Source organism: Acipenser ruthenus, chromosome 1 (assembly GCF_902713425.1).
Source record: "Acipenser ruthenus chromosome 1, fAciRut3.2 maternal haplotype, whole genome shotgun sequence".
Classification (NCBI taxonomy): Eukaryota; Metazoa; Chordata; class Actinopteri; order Acipenseriformes; family Acipenseridae; genus Acipenser; species Acipenser ruthenus.
Window position 1 is genome coordinate 36,002,099 of NC_081189.1, and position 21,732 is coordinate 36,023,830.

The 21,732-nt window shown below is 38.1% G+C and overlaps 2 protein-coding genes across 6 annotated transcripts; one reads left to right on the forward strand and one right to left on the reverse strand.

Annotated features, from left to right (window-relative positions):
- Positions 1-500: 500 nt before the first annotated feature.
- Positions 501-6,412, reverse strand: LOC131737156 (stAR-related lipid transfer protein 6-like). Of its 3 annotated transcripts, XM_059024382.1 has the most exons (4): positions 6,250-6,412; positions 4,819-4,908; positions 3,109-3,235; positions 501-1,427 (listed from the first exon to the last, which is right to left on the reverse strand). In XM_059024382.1, exons 2-4 carry the CDS (start codon positions 4,884-4,886, stop codon positions 1,248-1,250), a joined length of 375 nt encoding a protein of 124 aa, XP_058880365.1. In that variant the 5' UTR covers positions 4,887-4,908; positions 6,250-6,412; the 3' UTR covers positions 501-1,247. The 3 variants fall into 3 exon arrangements, 2 of the variants coding, with proteins under 2 accessions (XP_058880365.1, XP_058880369.1); XR_009328727.1 differs by lacking the exon at positions 3,109-3,235; XM_059024386.1 differs by lacking the exon at positions 6,250-6,412 and having other exon boundaries at positions 4,819-5,366.
- Positions 6,413-6,580: 168 nt separating this feature from the next.
- LOC131737157 (lung adenoma susceptibility protein 2-like) lies at positions 6,581-15,960 on the forward strand. 3 transcript variants are annotated; one of them, XM_059024390.1, is made up of 9 exons: positions 6,581-6,814; positions 7,478-7,787; positions 8,252-9,109; positions 9,706-9,856; positions 10,278-10,386; positions 12,295-12,444; positions 12,852-12,913; positions 14,696-14,789; positions 15,054-15,960. In XM_059024390.1, exons 2-9 carry the CDS (start codon positions 7,520-7,522, stop codon positions 15,090-15,092), a joined length of 1,731 nt encoding a protein of 576 aa, XP_058880373.1. In that variant the 5' UTR covers positions 6,581-6,814; positions 7,478-7,519; the 3' UTR covers positions 15,093-15,960. The 3 variants fall into 3 exon arrangements, with proteins under 3 accessions (XP_058880373.1, XP_058880384.1, XP_058880377.1); XM_059024394.1 differs by having other exon boundaries at positions 6,585-6,662; XM_059024401.1 differs by lacking the exon at positions 15,054-15,960 and having other exon boundaries at positions 14,696-14,985.
- Positions 15,961-21,732: the final 5,772 nt, after the last annotated feature.

Genomic DNA, 21,732 nt, shown 5'->3' on the forward strand with positions numbered 1-21,732 from the left:
TTTAACCGAAGTTGGTGAATGAGTGTAGGATCCGTGCTGCCCGCAGGTACGTCCTTTTCTAAAGCAAGTGTATACCTGCTCCGGCTGCAGGAGATAAAAAGCAGAAGTTTATTTTGTTAATCAGGACATACGTGGCTGCGCTTCCCCGATCCCAGGAATATTGCCCTGATCGGTGGAGAGGCTGCCCCTTTCGTACACCTGGATTCGGCAATTACCCCATTACCTGGGATTGAAACCAGGTGTACTTCGTTCCCCTAGCCCATTCTCCTCACAGGCCGACGCCTATGGAATATTAACCCTGTAGTTGCCAGAGCCTGCTGGATGGACAGGTTCCTCCTGTTCCCTCTGCTGGTGGAAGGTGAATTTTTAAGTGCAGGCATTCCATCTACCCTGTCACAAGGCCTTTAAGCTACTTTTAAGGTCACTTTTCCTATCTTAGGGAGGGGAGAGGGAGGGAGGGAGGGAGGGAGGGAGGGAGGAGGGAGGAGGGAGGAGGGGAGAGGAGAGGGGGGTGGGGCCGCATTGGCTTTGGCGCTCCTGGGGTTGGGGAGGTGGGATGTGGCTTAGACTGTTTCACTTCACCACTCTGCGGCGACCCCTACAGACCAGGTACGAAGTGAGCGTGGGGCCGGAGATTTGCTGGGCTGGTCTTTGTCCTCCAGAGGCCGGTAGCCTGCAGACATCTGCTCTCGAGTTCCTGGGTGTAAAAAGACGCAGATTGGCTCGTGGGATCGGAGGACGCCCACTGAGCCTCGGGTCCCTGAGCTGTGTGGGGAATCGCCGCGGTGAAGGAGAAAAATAATAAGAATAATTGGGCATTCCAAATTGAGAGAAAATAGGGGTTAAAATAATTGGAGATTTAAAAAAAAAAAAAAAAATTCCAGACATTTAAATTTTTGGTGAAGCCATTTTTTACCTCGACCAAACAATAAATTAACTTCCTGTAGGTATTTGGACACCACCTGAATGTCTCACACACAGTCTAAAACACTAAAAAGAAAACATGTGAGACTATTTACAACCCCAGCATTTTCTGTCTGAGGCTTTTTTTAACTTTTTACTTGAAATGGTAGTGTTTTTACTTTCTAAAAAAAAAATCACACTAAAGGCAATTTGGGTCAGGTGACACCCTAATGTGATGGCAGAATAAAATGAAGTGAAAATAAAATCTGATAAACTAAGCAAAACCAACATGTGCCAATGAGAGAATTGTTTTTAAAAAAAGGTTTTACTTGAGATTGATTATGCTAATAGTAGACTACTAGACTAAAATGTTGATTTATTCTTTCATTTTCAAAGATATACTTACAGTTGGTCGTTACAATGCCCCCTTCATATCTTTTAACATTGATGAGGTCAACAAAATCCCTTGAGGAAATGAGTCCCAGTCCATAACTGTGGGTAATAGTGTGAGATATCACAGTGTCCTGTAGGAATAACAAATATATCAGCCATTTAATTCTGTAATTATCAGCAAGCTTGCTGCAGGCTGCACTGTTGAAAATATTTTAATTTTTATATTAGAATATTAAAAATAATCATTTATAGTATTTGTAAAAGAAAAAGATGCTTTCTGTACTTTGCTAAATTAGTTAAGTGCAGTATCTGGTAGACACCTATAAAATATGTGTTTTATTTTTAAAACTCCTACAAATGGGCTTTATTTACAAAGCTTTAATTGATTAGTTATTTTAATGCAGTTTTTATGTCTGTTTTGATTAATCACCTCAGCTGTTGTTGGCATGTTTGACTCTTTCAACACAGCAGACCTGTAGGTCTAGGAAAGGCAACTCCTCTCAAAACTGCAATCTGCTGTCCAAGTATAGGAAAGATTATTATTTATTTCTTAGCTGACGCCCTTATCCAGGGCGACTTATAATATATCACATTATTTTTTACATACAATTACCCATTTATACAGTTGGATTTTTTACTGGAACGATCTAGGTAAAGTACCTTGCTCAAGGGTACAGCAGCAGTGTCCCCCATCGGGGATTGAACCCACAACCCTCCGGTCAAGAGTCCAGAGCCCTAACCACTACTCCACACTGCTACCTCGCCACTTAAAACAACACATGAAATGTGTCTAAATAGTATAATTATATACACAAATATCATCTCATAATGTACTGTACATTTGAAAATGACAATAAAATGTGCATTATAAATATCATATGGGAGATATTGAAATTGAAGAAGGAATCTATGAAAAAGACCTAGGAGTTTATGTTGACTCAGAAATGTCTTCATCTAGACAATGTGGGGAAGCTATAAAAAAAGGCCAACAAGATGCTCGGATATATTGTGAGAAGTGTTGAATTTAAATCAAGGGAAGTAATGTTAAAACTTTACAATGCATTAGTAAGACCTGACCTAGAATATTGTGTTCAGTTCTGGTCACCTCGTTACAAAAGGATATTGCTGCTCTAGAAAGAGTGCAAAGAAGAGCAACCAGAATTATCACGGGTTTAAAAGGCATGTCGTATGCAGACAGGCTAAAAGAATTTAATCTATTCAGTCCTGAACAAAGAAGACTACCCAGTGATCTGATTCAAGCATTCAAAATCCTAAAAGGTATAGACAATGTCGACCCAGGGGACTTTTTTGACCTGGAAAAAGAAACAAGGACCAGGGGTCACAAATGGAGATTAGATAAAGGGGCATTCAGAACAGAAAATAGGAGGCACTTTTTTACACAGAGAATTGTGAGGGTCTGGAACCAACTCCCCAGTAATGTTGTTGAAGCTGACACCCTGGGATCCTTCAAGAAGCTGCTTGATGAGATTCTGGGATCAATAAGCTACTAACAACCAAACAAGCAAGATGGGCTGAATGGCCTCCTCTCATTTGTAAACTTTCTTATGTTCTTATGAAAAGGCAATTTGTTAAAAAAAAAAAGAAAAAAAAAATGTAGGTTATTAAAAAATGTATAATCCAGTGATAAATGTTAACCTGAAAGTAAAGTAAAACGATCATTCTATTATTCTGACAGAAGAGGGCAGTACAGTTCACAAAGCATTTTACAAATTCAAAAACTGAAGAGTATGTGGGGAACAGACTTTAACCAAGATGCTAAGATAAGGGTGACCTAATAACTGACTTCTTTACCTGACCAATCCTCTCTAAGAATGTGTAGGACTTCACAGCTGTGTCCCATTTGTTCCTGTATTCAGGCAAGTACATGAAGGGAATGATTTTCTCAGGAGTATCTTCTATTATACCCTCTCCACGATATCTGAACGGGGGACAAAACCGATACAAAAGAAATGAAATGTTTCAAACTCCCACTCGAAGTAGTTATGGTCTTAAGGAAATTTATATTTAAAATGTTTTAATAAATGATAATAAATTAATTGGTGAAGAAAGACCACCAAACACAGGAAAAATACCAGCATCAGTAAAAGACCTATTATGCCAAACTGTCCAGTATTTCAGTAATGTGTAGCGTTGTATTGTTATTATTTATCAGTACAGATATGGGATCTGTGCTTTATTCCTACTTGTTTTCTATTTCTCTGTGTGTGTGTACTGTAACAAAGGGCTGACACCTGGACTTTCTGATATATTTGTCTGTGCTGGAACCGTCTGTGCGGACTTGTGGTGCACAACCCCGCAGCAGTGCTGTTCGCACGCACGAGAACCGTTCTGCCTGCAGCCTTATGTTTTACTGTTTCAGACTATGTATGCAACTATGCACCAGCAATGACCCCTACCAACCGCAGGAAGCAAATCCGGGGATTAAGGGGATCATTGGGCGCACCTGGCAGGAGCTAGGGTGAGGGTGCGCGGACACTAAAAATGTGGTGTAGGTAAAGAATGGTTTTCACCTGCTGTTCTGCACCCGCAAATGTATTCAAATGAAGAAAAGAGCATGGAGTTGAACAGGGATCTGGAATACTAAGCAGGCACAAACATTTTAAAGAGAAGTAAGGATTTTGCCTTGCAATTGCTGACCCTCCAAAAACTTTGCACCTCCTCTTAAGGTGCAAATCATTGTAGAAGCAAGTAATTAAGAGCTGTATAAAACCACACACCTTCAGAGACCTGTCACTGGCCTCAGGATGGCTGCTGTGGTACACTTCCTGATGGCTCTTGTTGAGGACAGGCAGAAAAATCTTCGGAGGGGAAGGGCAAGACGGAGAAGACCCCGCTTATTCAAACCCAGGGTCACTTTGTTTGGGATGCCGGAGGATGCGGTGGTAAGGCGTTATCTCACTTAACAGGTCATGCTAGACCTAATAGCTGAATTTCACCTTTTCATCACCTGACTGGTAACACCTACAGCATTGACTTTCTTCACTATAGAGGACCATATGGCCTCTTTGGTAGCATAACTGATGTTGGCTGAGGCTTTTCCAAATAACTCAATTTTATGCTGAGTGACCTCAGCCATAAGGACTCTCAGATCCTTCTCAGAAAACTTTCCTTTTCTTTTCCGTGCGCCAAGAGGACTTTTCTGCCCTTCCTCTGACATATTTTTTTGTTTGGTTTGATTTTCATGCTCCACAAATCTCATACAGCGTCTGCTGCTCTCTGTACTCCTACCTCACCTCACCTCTACGCTCTAAGTGCAGCCGTTAAATAGCCCGATGCACAGGTGGTGCTCATGGCGACCCTCATTATCATAATCATATACATCAGCCCCATAACGTCATCTATTATATCATAATAAGAAAACTTACAGGTTTCCTGCATATTTTATTTTAAAGCATTAAAGTGTGTTTATTCCTTTCTGAAGATATACCTTTTGGAGTTCCATGAAAATAGGACCTTGTTATTCTAATAGAAATTCTATTGAAGTTAATGTCGGATTCTTACTGAATTCTTGGCCAATTTCCACCCTGAGTCATCTTGGTTATATGACCAAATCTTCTGGGCAACTTCATCTGCTATTTGGAGGTAATCCATCTTTTACAAAAAACAAAATAAATCAGAAGTGCTTTCTCTTGCAAAGCTACTACTTTCCCAGTTATAAATCCCACAAGCCAACAGACACCAATTCCACAATTAAAAAAGTATCTGGTTAAAGTGTTTTTTTATTGCATATTAACTGTTTGAATATGTTAGTGAGGGGATTTTATTCCTTTTGTGTGCAACACATGATACAATGGAGACTTTCGTCAGTGCATTTCAATCTGAGACATCTTCTGAAAATAGCAACCCCTAATCAATAGCAATCATGGAAGACGTGAAAGAGGCATTAATGCTAATGAAAACAGGAAAATTACTTAAAATGGTCATGAAACCTGGAGGGGCTGAGTAAGACCCAGATACCTTACAGTCCTCAATTGTTTATGCCACTTAAATATAATTCTCTTGTTTCCCCCACGGCTACAGGGGTCGGCATTTTTGACAAAGGAGTGCTTCATCCAACATGGCATGGTCCTTTTAGTTTTACAATTATTGCAAACACTAAATTGGTAGCCTGTGGCGCAGCGGAGCAGCAGTGTGGAGTAGTGGTTAGGGCTCTGGACTCATGACCAGAGGGCTGTGGGTTCAATCCCAGGTGGGGGACACTGCTGCTGTACCCTTCAGCAAGGTGATTTACCTAGATTGCTCCAGTAAAAAACCAACTGTATAAATGGGTAATTGTATGTAAAAATAATGTGTAAAAATTAATGTAATTGTATGTAAAAATAATGTGATATCTTGTAACAATTGTAAGTCGCCCTGGATAAGGGCGTCTGCTAAGAAATAAATAATACTAATAATAATAGCCTGTGGTACATTTTATTATTACAGTATGTATATATATATATATATATATATATATATATATATATATATATATATATATATATACATACACACACACCTAACTTCCACATGCAGCACAATGACATTTTCTGTACAAATGTTAACACTGAACATACCCTGTGATATTTTGCCTCAAGACATTTTAAAATTGATTTGAATTGTATTTAATGGTTGTACACAACCCCATGTTCCAATAGCTGCGATTTAAAGTGTCACGTGACATGTGATATCACTAACCATAACTAATCAATAATATAATGGCTTGTGGAAAAAAAATAACATGACCCTGTTTACTCAACACATCTTTATGTACTGTAAAACATACAAAGGTGAAAGCACTCACAAATTATACAAAATACAAACGTGTGTTATGAATTTGTGGCAGAACCCGACACTGCATATCTAAACGTAGCTTTGCTTTTAATTGTTTTGTAAATCGGTGTCATATGTCTCGAGTAGCAGTCACAAAGAATACAAAAAAGCTAAACAGACCCGTATTGCTTTCTGGAGACCCAAAACCGACTAATTGCAGTTAAAACTTCGTACACTGTTGGCACCAGTGTACCGGCGAACAGTGAACTGTAGGGAATGTAATGGCCAATCAACTACGTACACGAAGTTGATTACAGAACTATTCACTTCTTCGATCAATTGTTTATTTTTAAGTAAGTGGTAAAATACTACCTTCTTATATGTTTTAATATATTTAATTAGCCACAAACTACAGTGTAGTTAAATCTATGAAAATCATATCTATGGGGTAGTTAGATACTCGAAAACTCCGGATAAGGTTTCTAATGTTCCAACAGTTTGTTATCTGTTATTGACTATTTTTGCCTGAGCTCGTTAGGGGTATCAGGGATTGGCGCTTCATTCGCTTCACGTTTGAAGTTTCCAAGGGAAATGTAAGCAGTTAGAGAAGTTGTTTACGCAGGGCAGGCTTCGTTGATTTGTTTTAGAATAGAAATTGAACTGCATTGTTTTGTTTCAAGCGAGTGATTACAGGTTTTGATGTCCCAACCACTATGACAACATACGTCATTTTTCAAGATAAAAAGTTAAGTGGTACAATTAAAGTATATATATATATATATATATATATATATATATATATATATATATATATATTGTAGCGAACCAGTATGCATTCTCATCTGACTGCTCTGCTTAGTTTATGGTTAAAAAGTATGTATGGGCTGGAGATTCACTGGAATGTCAAGCGTTTCGATTTGAGACAGCAAATGCATGTCTAATAATAGATTCTTGCTATAAATTATTATTATTATTATTATTATTATTATTTGTTACTGTTTTGTTTGCTATGTAAATCGGGGAAAGTAATAACTTGATCATAAAGGGTTACAGAAGTAATGCACTCTTCAAATCAAACATTAAAATAATAACTTGTTTTTCTTTGGATTTATCATTCCCTCTAAAATAAACTATGAAATTATATTTATAAACACATCAGTAATGCATGTTTAAAGTTATGTTAGATATTTGAATGTTATATTCGATTTAGTGTGCCCCATTCACAATGATGTTGTATGTCTGTTTTTATTAATTAAAATGCGGTTCGATTTGTTGTTAACTCAATTATGAACCTTTTCGTGATTAGGGCCCAGTATTGGATAAGTGCCCTACATTTTCATTTTAACATCCTACAGGCAGCCATATGTATGTGAACTGCTGGAATAACCCAAATGAATTTGTTTTTCAGGTTATCGCTATGTGAGTGTCATTTGTAGACACCATTGACAATATGAATAAAGCTGTGATCCACTCCCCAGAATCCACAGTCACTTCTCTGCTGGCCAGTTCTGGACACCTGAAAAGCTCTGTTTACACTGATTCTAGTCATTCCTCTATCAAGTATAATGATAGGCATTATGAGTCTGCTACAGAAGCCCTGGATGCCTACATTGAAGACTTTGAGAAAAGCCTTGGATCTTCATGGAAGAGCACTGGGAGGCTGCACCTTAAGAGAAACACAGTCAGCCACCCCAGAGCACAGTTTAAGAACAGAGACGGTAATCTTGCACACAAAATATTTATTGACAGGTTTAGTGGATTGTCAGTTTCTGCCATCCAATGTAAATGTGGCACTCCTGTTATTTAATTAGACTCGATGGCGGAGTTTTAATTCAAACTCTGTCGCTACATACTTCTTTTTAAGCCAGAGATGTGGATAAATATTGTTCAGACGAACCATGCCGCATGCCTGATTTTGAAAACTTGGTAATGTATGTTGACATCAAAAAAGAGAATTGCATTTTTATATGAATAGCTTCTTCACTGAGCAAAACTAAACATTAAATTTAAGTTGAATTACAAAAGTAAAGAAGACTTATATTTGATAGACTGGTAGAAGTGAGTAAATGTACACAAATCCACTCCCCGAGTTTTGTAAGCCAGATGCCATGTGTGTCTTTGTAAGATCTGGAAAACTGCAGTTACATGTTTTAATCTGAATTATACGTGTGCTTTTTTTCAGTTCTTAAGGAAAGCCTTTCTGAGAGGGAGTTGGATTTTCTAAACTTGCCGGTAGGAAGATCAATTGCCAATGACCCTGACCTTGTTAGCCTCATCACTGATGATCTCCTTATCTTGCCACCAGATGGTTCATTGCCCATCACCCGCACCTCAGCCCTCTTGACTATGTCAAAACGTGATACTCCGCTCTCCGTGGATTGTAGTCCACATTCAAAATCCTACAGTAGGTCCTGCAATGATCCTGCTTCTAGTCACATTCACGTATCATCCAAGGCTTCTGCCCCCCAAGAGCTGGACTCTCATGTACAGCGAAGGAGGAAGAGTGGAAAAAACACATCACTTGAGGACATTTTTGGAACACATTCCAGCCACCGGTCTCGTAAAGCTGAGTGCAACCAACCCTTGCAACATATTCTTTCAACTCCCCTGCCATCTGAGGACTGCAAGCAGAAAAGATCTGAGCTGTATACAAGCTCTGCCAAAAACTATCCCAGGTGGCTGACCTGCCAGAAGTCGGAAATAGATTTTTCAGGGATAACTAGCTTGCCTGATGTGAAATACCCTGGCTGGCTACAGGACTGTGATCTAGCATCCAACATTAGTCACACTCTAGCATCAAACCCCAAAACAGAGGGTTACTCACTGGGACAGGAGCGGAGATCTGAGCCTAAAATTGTGTCCTGGCTTGATGACCTAGAGGCGTCTTATTGTGATCTTCAGAAGGAAAATCTGGCCAATCTATTGAGACTTGGTGATGATGTATACCGCAGCACCATGCTTACAAAAAGGAAGCAGCAAACAGAGCAACTTGCTACCTTTGAAGTGGAAAGGAAAAACAATTACAAGGAGTCTTTTAGAGGCAAGACAGGGCTACTTAGTCACACTAAATCTCTGTTATTGAATTTTAATTTAAGTTGAATATTTCTGCACTACTGCTTTTATTTTTCACAACATAAAGTCACAATTTTATTCATAGAATGGTAAAACTCTCCATAAGAGTCTGTTTTAAGATTCTTCACTTTAGCTGTTTCTAATGGTTGAATGTGCTAAGCCAGGGCCATACTGTGAAACAACACTGTTTTCAAGCATTTGACGAAGTCTTGAAAGTCTTGGTTCAATATAAATGGGGCATTCCATGTCAAATCAGGTAGAAAAGTACTTTATTGAAATCATGTCCAGTTCCATGGCTCCAGGTTTCTTAGAAATATATGTTCACTATGCTTAAATCAAGATTATCAATGGCAACAATGTGTCAGAGCTTACCACCCTTTTTATATTGCTATAAAAATGTTAAAACCGATTTTTAGGTCAAGGTAAAATGTAAGCACAATTTTCAACATGCCACTATCACTGAAATGAGTTTGGTCAAAATCAGAGGTTGTTAAATGGGGACTATTTGTTAATATGGCATGGAATCATCCATTGATTTACTGTTTTGTGTTTGTTTTTTTTAAGATGATAAGATTGAATTACTGATTCTTAAAGCAGAGAAGGCTCTTTCATCCCCAGCTCTTGGGCTGGGTCGGAGTGTAAGAGAGCATGAGAGTCCTCAGACTGAAGAGGTGCTGGAGGCTGACCGGTCCTGGGACAATCCACCAGTAACTTTGTGAGAGCTCCTTTCATTCTTAAAGCATCTTTTTTTAGAAAGCAAATAACTTGGGAAGGGGGGTCAATAAATGCATGCTCATGCTTAACCACTCCATTTAACCACTTTTTGTAAGTCAATTGTTTTTAGGCACTGATTTTATTGGCTGACAGAACCTTTTAGAATTGACTGTGTATAATATCTGTAAAGGGTCCTGGGCAGCAAAGCCACTTAAAGGGACTATAAAACCAAAAAATAAATCTGCCCCCTGAGGGACAAAACTGTATTAATGCATGTTGTGCTACCTTATGTAAATATCATATCCTATCTGGAACATTAAAGTAATATATACATTTGCTGTTTTACTAACCTTTTCCATTTTAATCAAGTGTGGAGAGCTTCCTACAGCCACTCCAATCATTGATTTGTTTTCCCTCTGCAGTAAACCCCCGGTGCCAGTAGGTGGTGCTGAATTACTGGAATCTGATGGAGCAGCAAGAGACAAACTGATTGATGATTATTTGACTGACTGCATGAAGAGCAACAAAGAGGTTCGCAAGAAAGTTATCATCAGAACCTTATACCAAAACATAATAAGATATAAATATATCTGAGTTAACTGTAATACATGATCAGGATACTCTTTTCAAAGAAAAGGTTTTGCAAAAGTATTTTCTAATCAGTAGTTTGTTGTCAAAATTCATAGATAAGGATCATTGGTGTGTAATGAGTCCGAATGTACCAATGTTGTTATAGCTTGCTGTGACGGGGTACACCCTGCCCCTGTGTGTATTTGTATTATTATTATTTTTTTTTACGGGGTATGAAGTGCTGGTGCACACGTTTAATAATAAAAAAAAGATTTAAACAGAAAACAAGACATTTTTCAAAAGTAAACAGTACGGTGGGCAAAACAGACAAACAAAACAAACATGGAACAAACAAGTATCGTGCTGGTGTAAAACCAGCACATGTTGCAATTGATTTTAGTATTATTCTCTTTATCTCACGACTCACGTCTCTAGTTCCGCCTCTGAACACACTAACCCCGTTCAGCCAAAGCTGAAGGTTTTTATACGTGTGACCGTCTCCAGATTAGTAATAAATTAATCCATCTGGAGACGGTCACATTCTGCAGTTTAGCATAGATGGGGAATTTTAACCCCATCCATGCTATAAAATAATTAACAATGAAACACTGTATTTTTACACAATACATTTTAAATAATAATAATACAAAATAATACAAATACACACAGGGGTGTGGTGTACCCCGTCCCACTTGCCCATAATCATCCTCCACCCTTTGCCAGTGTTTCTTTACAGCTAAAAGACTATTGTAATTTAATCACTATTGAAGTCTAATGTAGACCACATCGCAAAACAAATACAATGGCACTGGGATCTTTGTAGGTACTTTTGCAAGTAGTTGCCAAGAGGTGCCAAGGATTGTATTGGCATGGAGAATGAAATGGTCCTTTCAGGACATGTCTGACCCATGCTAACTGGGCTCACATTGCTGCTGCTTGTGGTACCCTGCACAGCATGAATAGATTCTTCACTCAGAATCTTTTTTTTTACAAAAACAAATCATAATTCAAATACAAAAAGCATTTATATCATCTAGATTTTTACCTAATCTATCCTGTACAGAATTTGAAAGTAGTGTGGAACTCAGCATCCTAGCTAAGGAAATTAAGATTCTCATCTCCAGCCCTATGCATGCTTTTGAGATTCTATGTTCTATAATATTTAGACCCACTTTTTTAGTTTTAAAATAATTCATGACTTGAAAGCCTTGTTTAGCAATGTGAATACTTACTGTGATAGACTGATGCCTATTTTTACAAAACAGAAAATTTTATGCAATAGGAAACAGTTGTCCGTTATCTTTATTTCATAATGCAATTGCATACCATTTAGGTTGTGTTCCTCTTTGAGTGATCCCATAAGGGGTTGGGATGAGTGATTAACTTGGGTGGTCAACATTAACAACAAAATATTGTGTGGGTTGTTTCTATGTGAAGAAGTCATAATCCCCTACTGATATTCAAGTTCAGAGATCACCACAATCTACCCCCTGCTATAGGAAATTGAGTCACAAAAGTTATTAGACAAATTTAAAAAATAATAATTGGGCAATCATAGGAGGGAGCATGAAGATACACTGTGCTACTGCTGTTATTTTGCTCCTGGTGATGTTGAGAAATGGATTCCCTATCTGATTTATGATAATCTAAAAATCATCAAGATGTTGAAAAATATATTGCTGGAATACAGATACTTGAAGGTGTTCTGTTACATGTAATTCTAAATGCTGTCTTTTGATAGACTAAGATTCAACATTGGTCTTAAAAATCCTATAATGACCAGGCTAAGCTTGAGGTGTGTGTTCCCAAGTTGGTAAATTTTGTATCTGCAAGAACAATTCTAATTGATAATCTGTATATCTTTTGAAGGCTGTGACATGTGCATCTGGATATTCCTCCAGTAAGCACCATGGGCCTGTAGAAGCACTGAAGCAAATGCTGTTTAGTCTGCAGTCTGTAGAGCAGCGTTTCAGCCAAGAGCAAATAGATCAGCATGAAGAAATAACGACTATAAAACAGGTATGAAATTCCTCAGCACTGTAGAACATTTTCAGCTTGATTCTCAAAGAAATTTACTCCAAATCGTCATTAGAATGTTTTTTTTCAGGAAGAACACATCCAATAAATGTACCAAAGTAGATTTTAATTTGTATTATTTATTTCTGAAAAAAAAATGCTAAATGAAATTTGGAGTAAAAAGCTTTGAGAATCTGGCCCTTTCAGTTTGTCCTTATGAAGATTCCAGACAAAACTGGTAGACTAACTTGGCACCCCATTTTACTGTCGGTGAAAAAGTTCAGAACTAAGGGTGCCCTGTAAATATCACATCTTTATACAACTGATGCATCAAATATAACTTGGCCACTATCTTTCAATGTTTTAGTTCGTAAAGAAACCACTCTTATGCAATATTTCTGTTTATGCAGTTAGGGTCTGAAATGCCATTGGTGGATTATGAAACAGCCCCAGGCGGCCAGTCTTTACAAAGGTAAGTATTAGCAAAATAATCAGTTAAAACGAAAATGTAATAATATAGTTGCCTGTGGTTTGGTGACACCATGACCAATCAAGTTGCATATCTCTGTGATGAAGGGTCAGTTTATTTCCTGCCCAGTCAGTTAAAAATGTTTCAGTACAGTGTTGGTCTGTCTTTCTCTTGTTGCCTGTATTCGTTTGGACACACTTAGTTTAGTTGCTGGTCGGAATTGCCTTCCATTCCTCATGTAAAATTGATGCTGTTTAGAAAGCACAAGTCTGTTTTAAAATTGAACAACTTGACATCATACAGTATGATGAGATAGTCGGCTCCCAAGTCGACCCTGCTGAATCTAGACATTGTGTAAAAGGTTATGAAGCTTTGTGTTTGTGTCACTGTTTTACACATACATTTTAATGCATACTCTCCACAGTATCTTTTCTGCCTCATGAATGCATGGCCCACGGCATACTCTTTTATGATGGGATGATTAAACTGCTTACGATTCTACTCTATTATCACAGAACAGTTGTGATAGCCACGGCTCCCAGTCCCCATGCCATTTCACCAGCACTTCCGTTCACATAATAGGACAGCCTCAACACAATAACTATGACTCCCAGCGACAGCATTATAAAGATGCATGTGGCACATTTAGCAACAGCAATTCGGTTGTCAATTTTTTTTTTTTTTTTTAGAAATGACACTTAAAATTGCTCGTGTATCTCTGGCCTAACATTTCCTGGCAGGCAAGGCAAGCAATCTGAGAACTTTCTTTGACCTAGTGTAGTACCAGATGTCATGTTTGAAACTGCAATTGGTAGACCTATATAATGGTGAAAGTACACAACAGGTAATTAGGATATATGGAAATATTTTGTTATCTACAAGCACTCGCCCGCGTCCAATCGGGTGAATCTAGATTAGCCCAGAACTTGAAAAAGACTACTGGGCAAAACCTGTTTTTTCAACAGTTTTCACAAACTTTTTGGGAGAGAGAGCTAATAAAAATAGTGTTTTTAACCACTATTAAAACAGCCCTAGTGTTCTGAATTTTTTGCACCGCCGCTGAAAACCCAGCACACAGTCGCTACATTGTTGTCAGAAGTGGAGGCGAGGCGGGTACCCTGGCATGCATTTGGAAGCTGGCAGGGGAGAGTGTAGAAATAATTTGCATAGGCAAAGTTAGACTGATTGAAGCGTTGGGCGAAACTAGACTCGCCAGACCACCGGGTTTCTCCCATAATATATATATAGAGAGAGAGGAAAATAATTTAATCAAGGCTTTCTGTGACGTCCTAAATTACGAGACCGAAGGTCGAGTAATTTCTAAACTGTCACAGAAACCCGAGATGGAATTGTTTTCCTGTAACTCGCTGAAGAGGCTCATCTATTATTTTTTATAATACATGGATACCCTTGTGATGCTAATATTAAAGAAGACGAGGTTCAGCAGTATAGTTTTTTTTTAAATGTAGTGTTTCAGTGTTGTACAGACGTTCTATGTCGTTATCAGTTTCTCTGAGTTACGAATGTACCAGCTTTACATCTTTTTTTTTTTTTTTTTTTTTTTAAACGTATTCTCATTTTGTTGATCATTAATGAACATTTCTGTACTGTGGGTGTTGTCGAGTGATTGAAAACAAGACATTTTGTGTTTGAATTGAAAGTGATGGTCTTGAGGAGTCGAATGGGTCACTACTGTGGTATTATGCCTTTTTTTAGAATATATATATATATATATAATATATATATATATATATATATATATATATATAAATTGTTTGATTGCAGGGCAATGCACCATTTAGGGCGACTGAAGAACCTTGTTGATGATATGAAGGAGAAGAAAGAGCAAGACAACGAGACCCAGAAAGAAAACTATTTGGTTAATAAAGGAAAATAAATTTAGGCAACATAGTTAACCAAAAAAACGTATTCTCATTTTGTTGATCATTAATGAACATTTCTGTACTGTGGGTGTTGTCGAGTGATTGAAAACAAGACATTTTGTGTTTGAATTGAAAGTGATGGTCTTGAGGAGTCGAATGGGTCACTACTGTGGTATTATGCCTTTTTTTAGAATATATATATATATATATAATATATATATATATATATATATATATATATATAAATTGTTTGATTGCAGGGCAATGCACCATTTAGGGCGACTGAAGAACCTTGTTGATGATATGAAGGAGAAGAAAGAGCAAGACAACGAGACCCAGAAAGAAAACTATTTGGTTAATAAAGGAAAATAAATTTAGGCAACATAGTTAACCAAAAAAACGTATTCTCATTTTGTTGATCATTAATGAACATTTCTGTACTGTGGGTGTTGTCGAGTGATTGAAAACAAGACATTTTGTGTTTGAATTGAAAGTGATGGTCTTGAGGAGTCGAATGGGTCACTACTGTGGTATTATGCCTTTTTTTAGAATATATATATATATATATATATATATATATATATATATATATATATAAAATTGTTTGATTGCAGGGCAATGCACCATTTAGGGTGACTGAAGAACCTTGTTGATGATATGAAGGAGAAGAAAGAGCAAGACAACGAGACCCAGAAAGAAAACTATTTGGTTAATAAAGGAAAATAAATTTAGGCAACATAGTTAACCAAATACAGCACTTTATTAAGATGCTTCCAGAAACATTTCATAGCCATCTAAATAATATTATTGTACTCACTGTACCAGAGTTTAGAAAAACAGTTGTCACTCACTTCTGTCTTTTTTATTTTCTGTTGACTGATTGATTATATGATATAACATTTAACATTTTCCCTAACCATCACTATATGATTTGATATGTGTTTTAAATTACCTCTTACTACCCGGGTATTGATTTATTAATTTGAGAATTTAAAGAAAATGTTGAAAATATGACAATACAGTTGAAAGCGCGGGTCTCTGGCCGGCGTAATAAAGACAATGTTAAAACAAGCTTTTGCATTGAGCCTTTTCTTAACTGACAGGATATCATTTTACAGAAAACAATAACACACCGCGAGCAGCAAGTACACCTCAATAATAATAACTGTGGCGACTATTCTTCTCAGGAACTAAATCGAAAAGAAAACAACATAATATCCTGTTGGTTTATGTCAGTGATAACTCTGATCATTAATAACCATGTGGCTTCCAATATAGAATGCTTATCTACAGTTATTGCGCAGATATAGGTTCTTACCAAAAAGATACACTTATTAGCTTTTATTTAAAAATAAATAAGCAAATAAATAAAATAATGTGGCACACATTAAGTAAGTGCTTCCTCCTTTGAATGAAATATTTCCTTGGCAGAGTTTGCAAATTGGTTGGATGCCATTGTTATGTATTCACAAGTGATCAGGAACGGCACTTCCAAACAACCAAACAGACACACGTCTCTTTTGCTACTGCTCACCCTCTCTTGACTGGAGTCCCCCAAGGGTCAGTCTTGGGTCCTCTCCTGTTCTCTCTCTACACCCGCTCCCTGGGCCCCCTCATCGCATCCTATGGTTTCTCATACCATTTCTATGCTGATGATGCTCAGATTTTCCTCTCCTTCCCCACCTCTGACTCCACCATCTCCTCCCGTATCTCTACCTGTCTGTCTGCTATTTCCTCCTGGATGCACTCGCATCACCTCAAACTCAACCTCTCTAAATCTGACCTCCTTTTCTTTCCCTCCTCCTCCCCCTCCTCTGATCTCTCTATCTCTGTTCCTCTGGAATCTACCACACTCTCTCCCTCTTCCTCAGCTAAAAACCTTGGAGTCACCCTGGACCCCTGCCTCTCTTATTCCCAGCACATCTCCACTCTGGCACGCACTTGCAGATTCTTCCTGAGCAACATCCGAAGAATCCGACCCTTCCTCACCAACTATGCTACCCAGCTCCTGGTCCAGGCCCTGGTACTCTCCCGCCTAGACTACTGCAACTCCCTCCTGGCTGGCCTCCCTGCGTCCGCCACCCGTCCGCTCCAGCTCATCCAGAACTCTGCTGCTCGCCTGGTGTTCTCTCTACCTCGCTTCGCCCACGCTACTCCACTACTCCGCTCGCTCCACTGGCTCCCGATCACCGCTCGCATCCAGTTCAAGACTCTTGTACTAGCCTACAGATGCCTTGATCAGACTGCACCCAGCTACCTCCAGACCCTCATCTCTCCCTACACCCCCACTCGACCTCTCCGCTCCGCCTGCACTAGAAGACTGGCTCTACCTCCGCTACGCTCCCCTGCCTCCCGAGCCCGCTCCTTCTCCACCCTTGCTCCGCAGTGGTGGAACGACCTTCCTACAGATGTCAGGACTGCCCAGTCCCTGACCACATTCCGGCGCCTCCTTAAGACTCACCTCTTCAAACAGCACCTGTAGAACTCCTCTGTTGTATCCTGGGACACTATCACCCTTCATTTAAATATGCTTTATTTTGCTCTTATCTGCCCCCTATTTTACTGCATTTAATCCTGTACCTCAGAATATTGTAATCTCCCAAGTGTTTAATCTGTAGTATTTTGTACTTAATCATATCCTGATGTAACTATCACTACTTAATCATATCCTGATGTAACTTTCACTATTATCTGCTGTATTATTGAATTGTGGTTTGTCACACTTGAGAATTATTGTATTTCTTGTTCTTATTGTATGACTTATATTGTAACACTTGAATGTATTTGTATTTGCTTGCGATTGTAAGTCGCCCTGGATAAGGGCGTCTGCTAAGAAATAAATAATAATAATAATAAATAATAATCCACGTGGTTCAATTTACAGTAGCTATTGCGACAGTCCATAACGTAATAGTGGTGCTGTACTACTGCATTAGTTTTAAAACTGAACATAACAGCCATGTTAACAAAAACAACAACAACAGCGGAATATGGCCAGTATATGTCACAAATAATTCTGCAGCATGATGCACATTTAACATTAATAACTATTGAAATGGAGATGTTGTTTTTTTTTTTATTATTATTTCGATGTTTCCAGTATTGAAAAAGGTTACACAAGTCTACAGATCTGAAGGGACTAAATGAATGTGTGCTACGTATATATATTTAAATATGTATCATGCACTTAAAACATATGTGATTTTTTAAATCATTTTTTAATCATTACCCATTACGGATTTTCTACCCCTGCCAACCTCTAATATATATATATATACAGTGCCTTGCGAAAGTATTCGGCCCCCTTGAACTTTGCGACCTTTTGCCACATTTCAGGCTTCAAACATAAAGATATGAAACTGTAATTTTTTGTGAAGAATCAACAACAAGTGGGACACAATCATGAAGTGGAACGAAATTTATTGGATATTTCAAACTTTTTTAACAAATAAAAAACTGAAAAATTGGGCGTGCAAAATTATTCAGCCCCTTTACTTTCAGTGCAGCAAACTCTCTCCAGAAGTTCAGTGAGGATCTCTGAATGATCCAATGTTGACCTAAATGACTAATGATGATAAATAGAATCCACCTGTGTGTAATCAAGTCTCCGTATAAATGCACCTGCACTGTGATAGTCTCAGAGGTCCGTTTAAAGCGCAGAGAGCATCATGAAGAACAAGGAACACACCAGGCAGGTCCGAGATACTGTTGTGGAGAAGTTTAAAGCCGGATTTGGATACAAAAAGATTTCCCAAGCTTTAAACATCCCAAGGAGCACTGTGCAAGCGATAATATTGAAATGGAAGGAGTATCAGACCACTGCAAATCTACCAAGACCTGGCCGTCCCTCTAAACTTTCAGCTCATACAAGGAGAAGACTGATCAGAGATGCAGCCAAGAGGCCCATGATCACTCTGGATGAACTGCAGAGATCTACAGCTGAGGTGGGAGACTCTGTCCATAGGACAACAATCAGTCGTATACTGCACAAATCTGGCCTTTATGGAAGAGTGGCAAGAAGAAAGCCATTTCTTAAAGATATCCATAAAAAGTGTCGTTTACAGTTTGCCACAAGCCACCTGGGAGACACACCAAACATGTGGAAGAAGGTGCTCTGGTCAGATGAAACCAAAATCGAACTTTTTGGCAACAATGCAAAACGTTATGTTTGGCGTAAAAGCAACACAGCTCATCACCCTGAACACACCATCCCCACTGTCAAACATGGTGGTGGCAGCATCATGGTTTGGGCCTGCTTTTCTTCAGCAGGGACAGGGAAGATGGTTAAAATTGATGGGAAGATGGATGGAGCCAAATACAGGACCATTCTGGAAGAAAACCTGATGGAGTCTGCAGAAGACCTGAGACTGGGACGGAGATTTGTCTTCCAACAAGACAATGATCCAAAACATAAAGCAAAATCTACAATGGAATGGTTCACAAATAAACATATCCAGGTGTTAGAATGGCCAAGTCAAAGTCCAGACCTGAATCCAATCGAGAATCTGTGGAAAGAACTGAAAACTGCTGTTCACAATGCTCTCCATCCAACCTCACTGAGCTCGAGCTGTTTTGCAAGGAGGAATGGGCAAAAATTTCAGTCTCTCGATGTGCAAAACTGATAGAGACATACCCCAAGCAACTTACAGCTGTAATCACAGCAAAAGGTGGCGCTACAAAGTATTAACTTAAGGGGGCTGAATAATTTTGCACGCCCAATTTTTCAGTTTTTTATTTGTTAAAAAAGTTTGAAATATCCAATAAATTTCGTTCCACTTCATGATTGTGTCCCACTTGTTGTTGATTCTTCACAAAAAATTACAGTTTCATATCTTTATGTTTGAAGCCTGAAATGTGGCAAAAGGTCGCAAAGTTCAAGGGGGCCGAATACTTTTGCAAGGCACTGTATATATATATATACACATATATATATATATATATATATATATATATATATATGTGTGTGTGTGTGTGTTTGTAAGCAGTAAGACCCGGCACAGAGGGCATTACCAGGCATTATACGACCGTTTGGGTAATGGAGACCGAGACGAAGTCGAGGCGCTATTACAACCAAACGGTTACAGCACAATTATACTTCAATGTTACAGCACAACTATCTATAATTTTTTAACTGAATTTATTTAGGTTTTCCTTTTTTTTTCTCCTTCCACATAAGCACTCTAAAATGAACATTCCATAACAATGATCTTCTCTATAAAATGAGTGTACAAAAAAGTGTTTTTAAAAACAGTTTTTCATGCGTTTGATCCATGTTTATTGTGCCTGAAAAACACAAGCCAAGTTAGTAGAAACAATTGGGGCAACCTTGGCCCCCATTGGTTTTACAGTTGTGCCTATTTGCTTTGTGCAGGGCAAGGTTGCCCCAATGGTTTCTTGAAACTTGGCTTGTGTTTTTGATATCTCTACTTTAAATGGCTGGGCACTTTTGATAACTTGGCGTTTCTTTCACATTTCCAATGTGTTTTTGTTTCAGATATAATATACAGTCAGCACTGTATGTTGCTGCATTTTTCTCAGGTGAAACTGGAGCAAGTGCTGTGTAACTGCACAAATAAAGAGCATGTGCGGAAAAAAACTGAAAAAAACCCGGGCTGTGACGGATAATCAAATAAATTGTAACATTGAAGAGATGGGCTTTGTATCAGAAAACTGGTGACGGGAATCGAAAATCGCGTGTGACAGGTAAGTGCATTAATTTTTTACAAACGTTCAACCTCGGTTAACTCAATTGGTGGATAACTCGACACCTTTGTTTAATTCGACAGACAGCCTTGGTCCCAGAGTTTCTCCATATAAAATATATACATCCTGCCTCTTAATTTTTTTAATTCACTACGTTTTACTCATAACTCGACACTTATTACCGGTACTGAAGGGATTAAAAATTATTAAAAAGACTAATGGATAAGTCAACACTGACGTTTCACGTGACTGACCTCCTACTAGAAACGGATCGTTCGTTCATTCATTCACATCTACCAAGTGCAGCTGGTTTTTGTTCACCAAGTTAATTCTGTATAATGTACATTTGTTAACTTTTGCTATTTAAGCTGTCAAATTAGACAGTTCAAGCCAATAACTAAAAGTGTAGTCAACAATGTGCATAGCTTGTGGTTGGATTGTTTTCGTAGAAATAATGCTGTAGTTATTTCATAACTTATTTCAATTGAACTTTACGAGTTGTACCGAGTTTGTACAGTCTGCATACTGTAATTGATTCATTCACTGCAGTTCTTTCAACCATTTTCATAAGGGCATTTAACTAAAAATAAACTTGTAAATACTGTAATAGTGTGAGTTCTGTTACTTATATGCATGTTAATGCCGTGGCTCATGCACCCGTGGTTAACTCGACACCTTGGATAAGTCAACAGTAAATGGCATCCCCGTGGGGTGTTGAGTTAACCGAGGTAGACTGTATAAATAATGGGAATTGATTTGTTTCTTAATACAAGGACAGTAAAACGCGACTGACATGTATCTGAGTGTCTTATATCTGAGTGCTGACTATATATGATAAAATACTTTGTTAATTAAACGTGATGCTAAATTTTGTTTATCATTTATGATGACTGATCAAGTGGATTTTAACATCATACTTTTGTTTTGTGTCTATGAAAATTTTTTTAAAAAATTGTTAAAAAAAAAAAAAATAATAATAAAAAAACATTTGTAAAGAAAATATACAGGGAAAACCTTTGGTTTTAGATTTTTAGGTTTGAAATATATGAGTGCATGAATTATCTTCATATTTAACATTTGACAAATTCACAATTCGTTATACTGGAGAGAATGGCTGCTGCATGAAACAGTATCAGATATAGAATAAGTGTTTACTCCAGTGCATTCAGACAAAGCTTCCAAATTCATTTAGTTATGCTTATATTTATTATAACTAAAACACATTTAATAATTTAA

Coding starts and splice junctions, on each gene's coding strand:
- LOC131737156 (XM_059024382.1), bottom strand. CDS start 4,886: ATGAAGTTGCCCAGAAGATTTGGTCATATAACCAAGATGACTCAGGGT. Junction 3,236..4,818: donor GGAAATTGGCCAAGAATTCA/GTAAGAATCCGA, acceptor TCCCCCGTTCAG/ATATCGTGGAGAGGGTATAA. Junction 1,428..3,108: donor TCTTAGAGAGGATTGGTCAG/GTAAAGAAGTCA, acceptor TTATTCCTACAG/GACACTGTGATATCTCACAC.
- LOC131737157 (XM_059024390.1), top strand. CDS start 7,520: ATGAATAAAGCTGTGATCCACTCCCCAGAATCCACAGTCACTTCTCTG. Junction 9,857..10,277: donor GACAATCCACCAGTAACTTT/GTGAGAGCTCCT, acceptor TTCCCTCTGCAG/TAAACCCCCGGTGCCAGTAG. Junction 14,790..15,053: donor CCCAGAAAGAAAACTATTTG/GTTAATAAAGGA, acceptor GTTTGATTGCAG/GGCAATGCACCATTTAGGGC.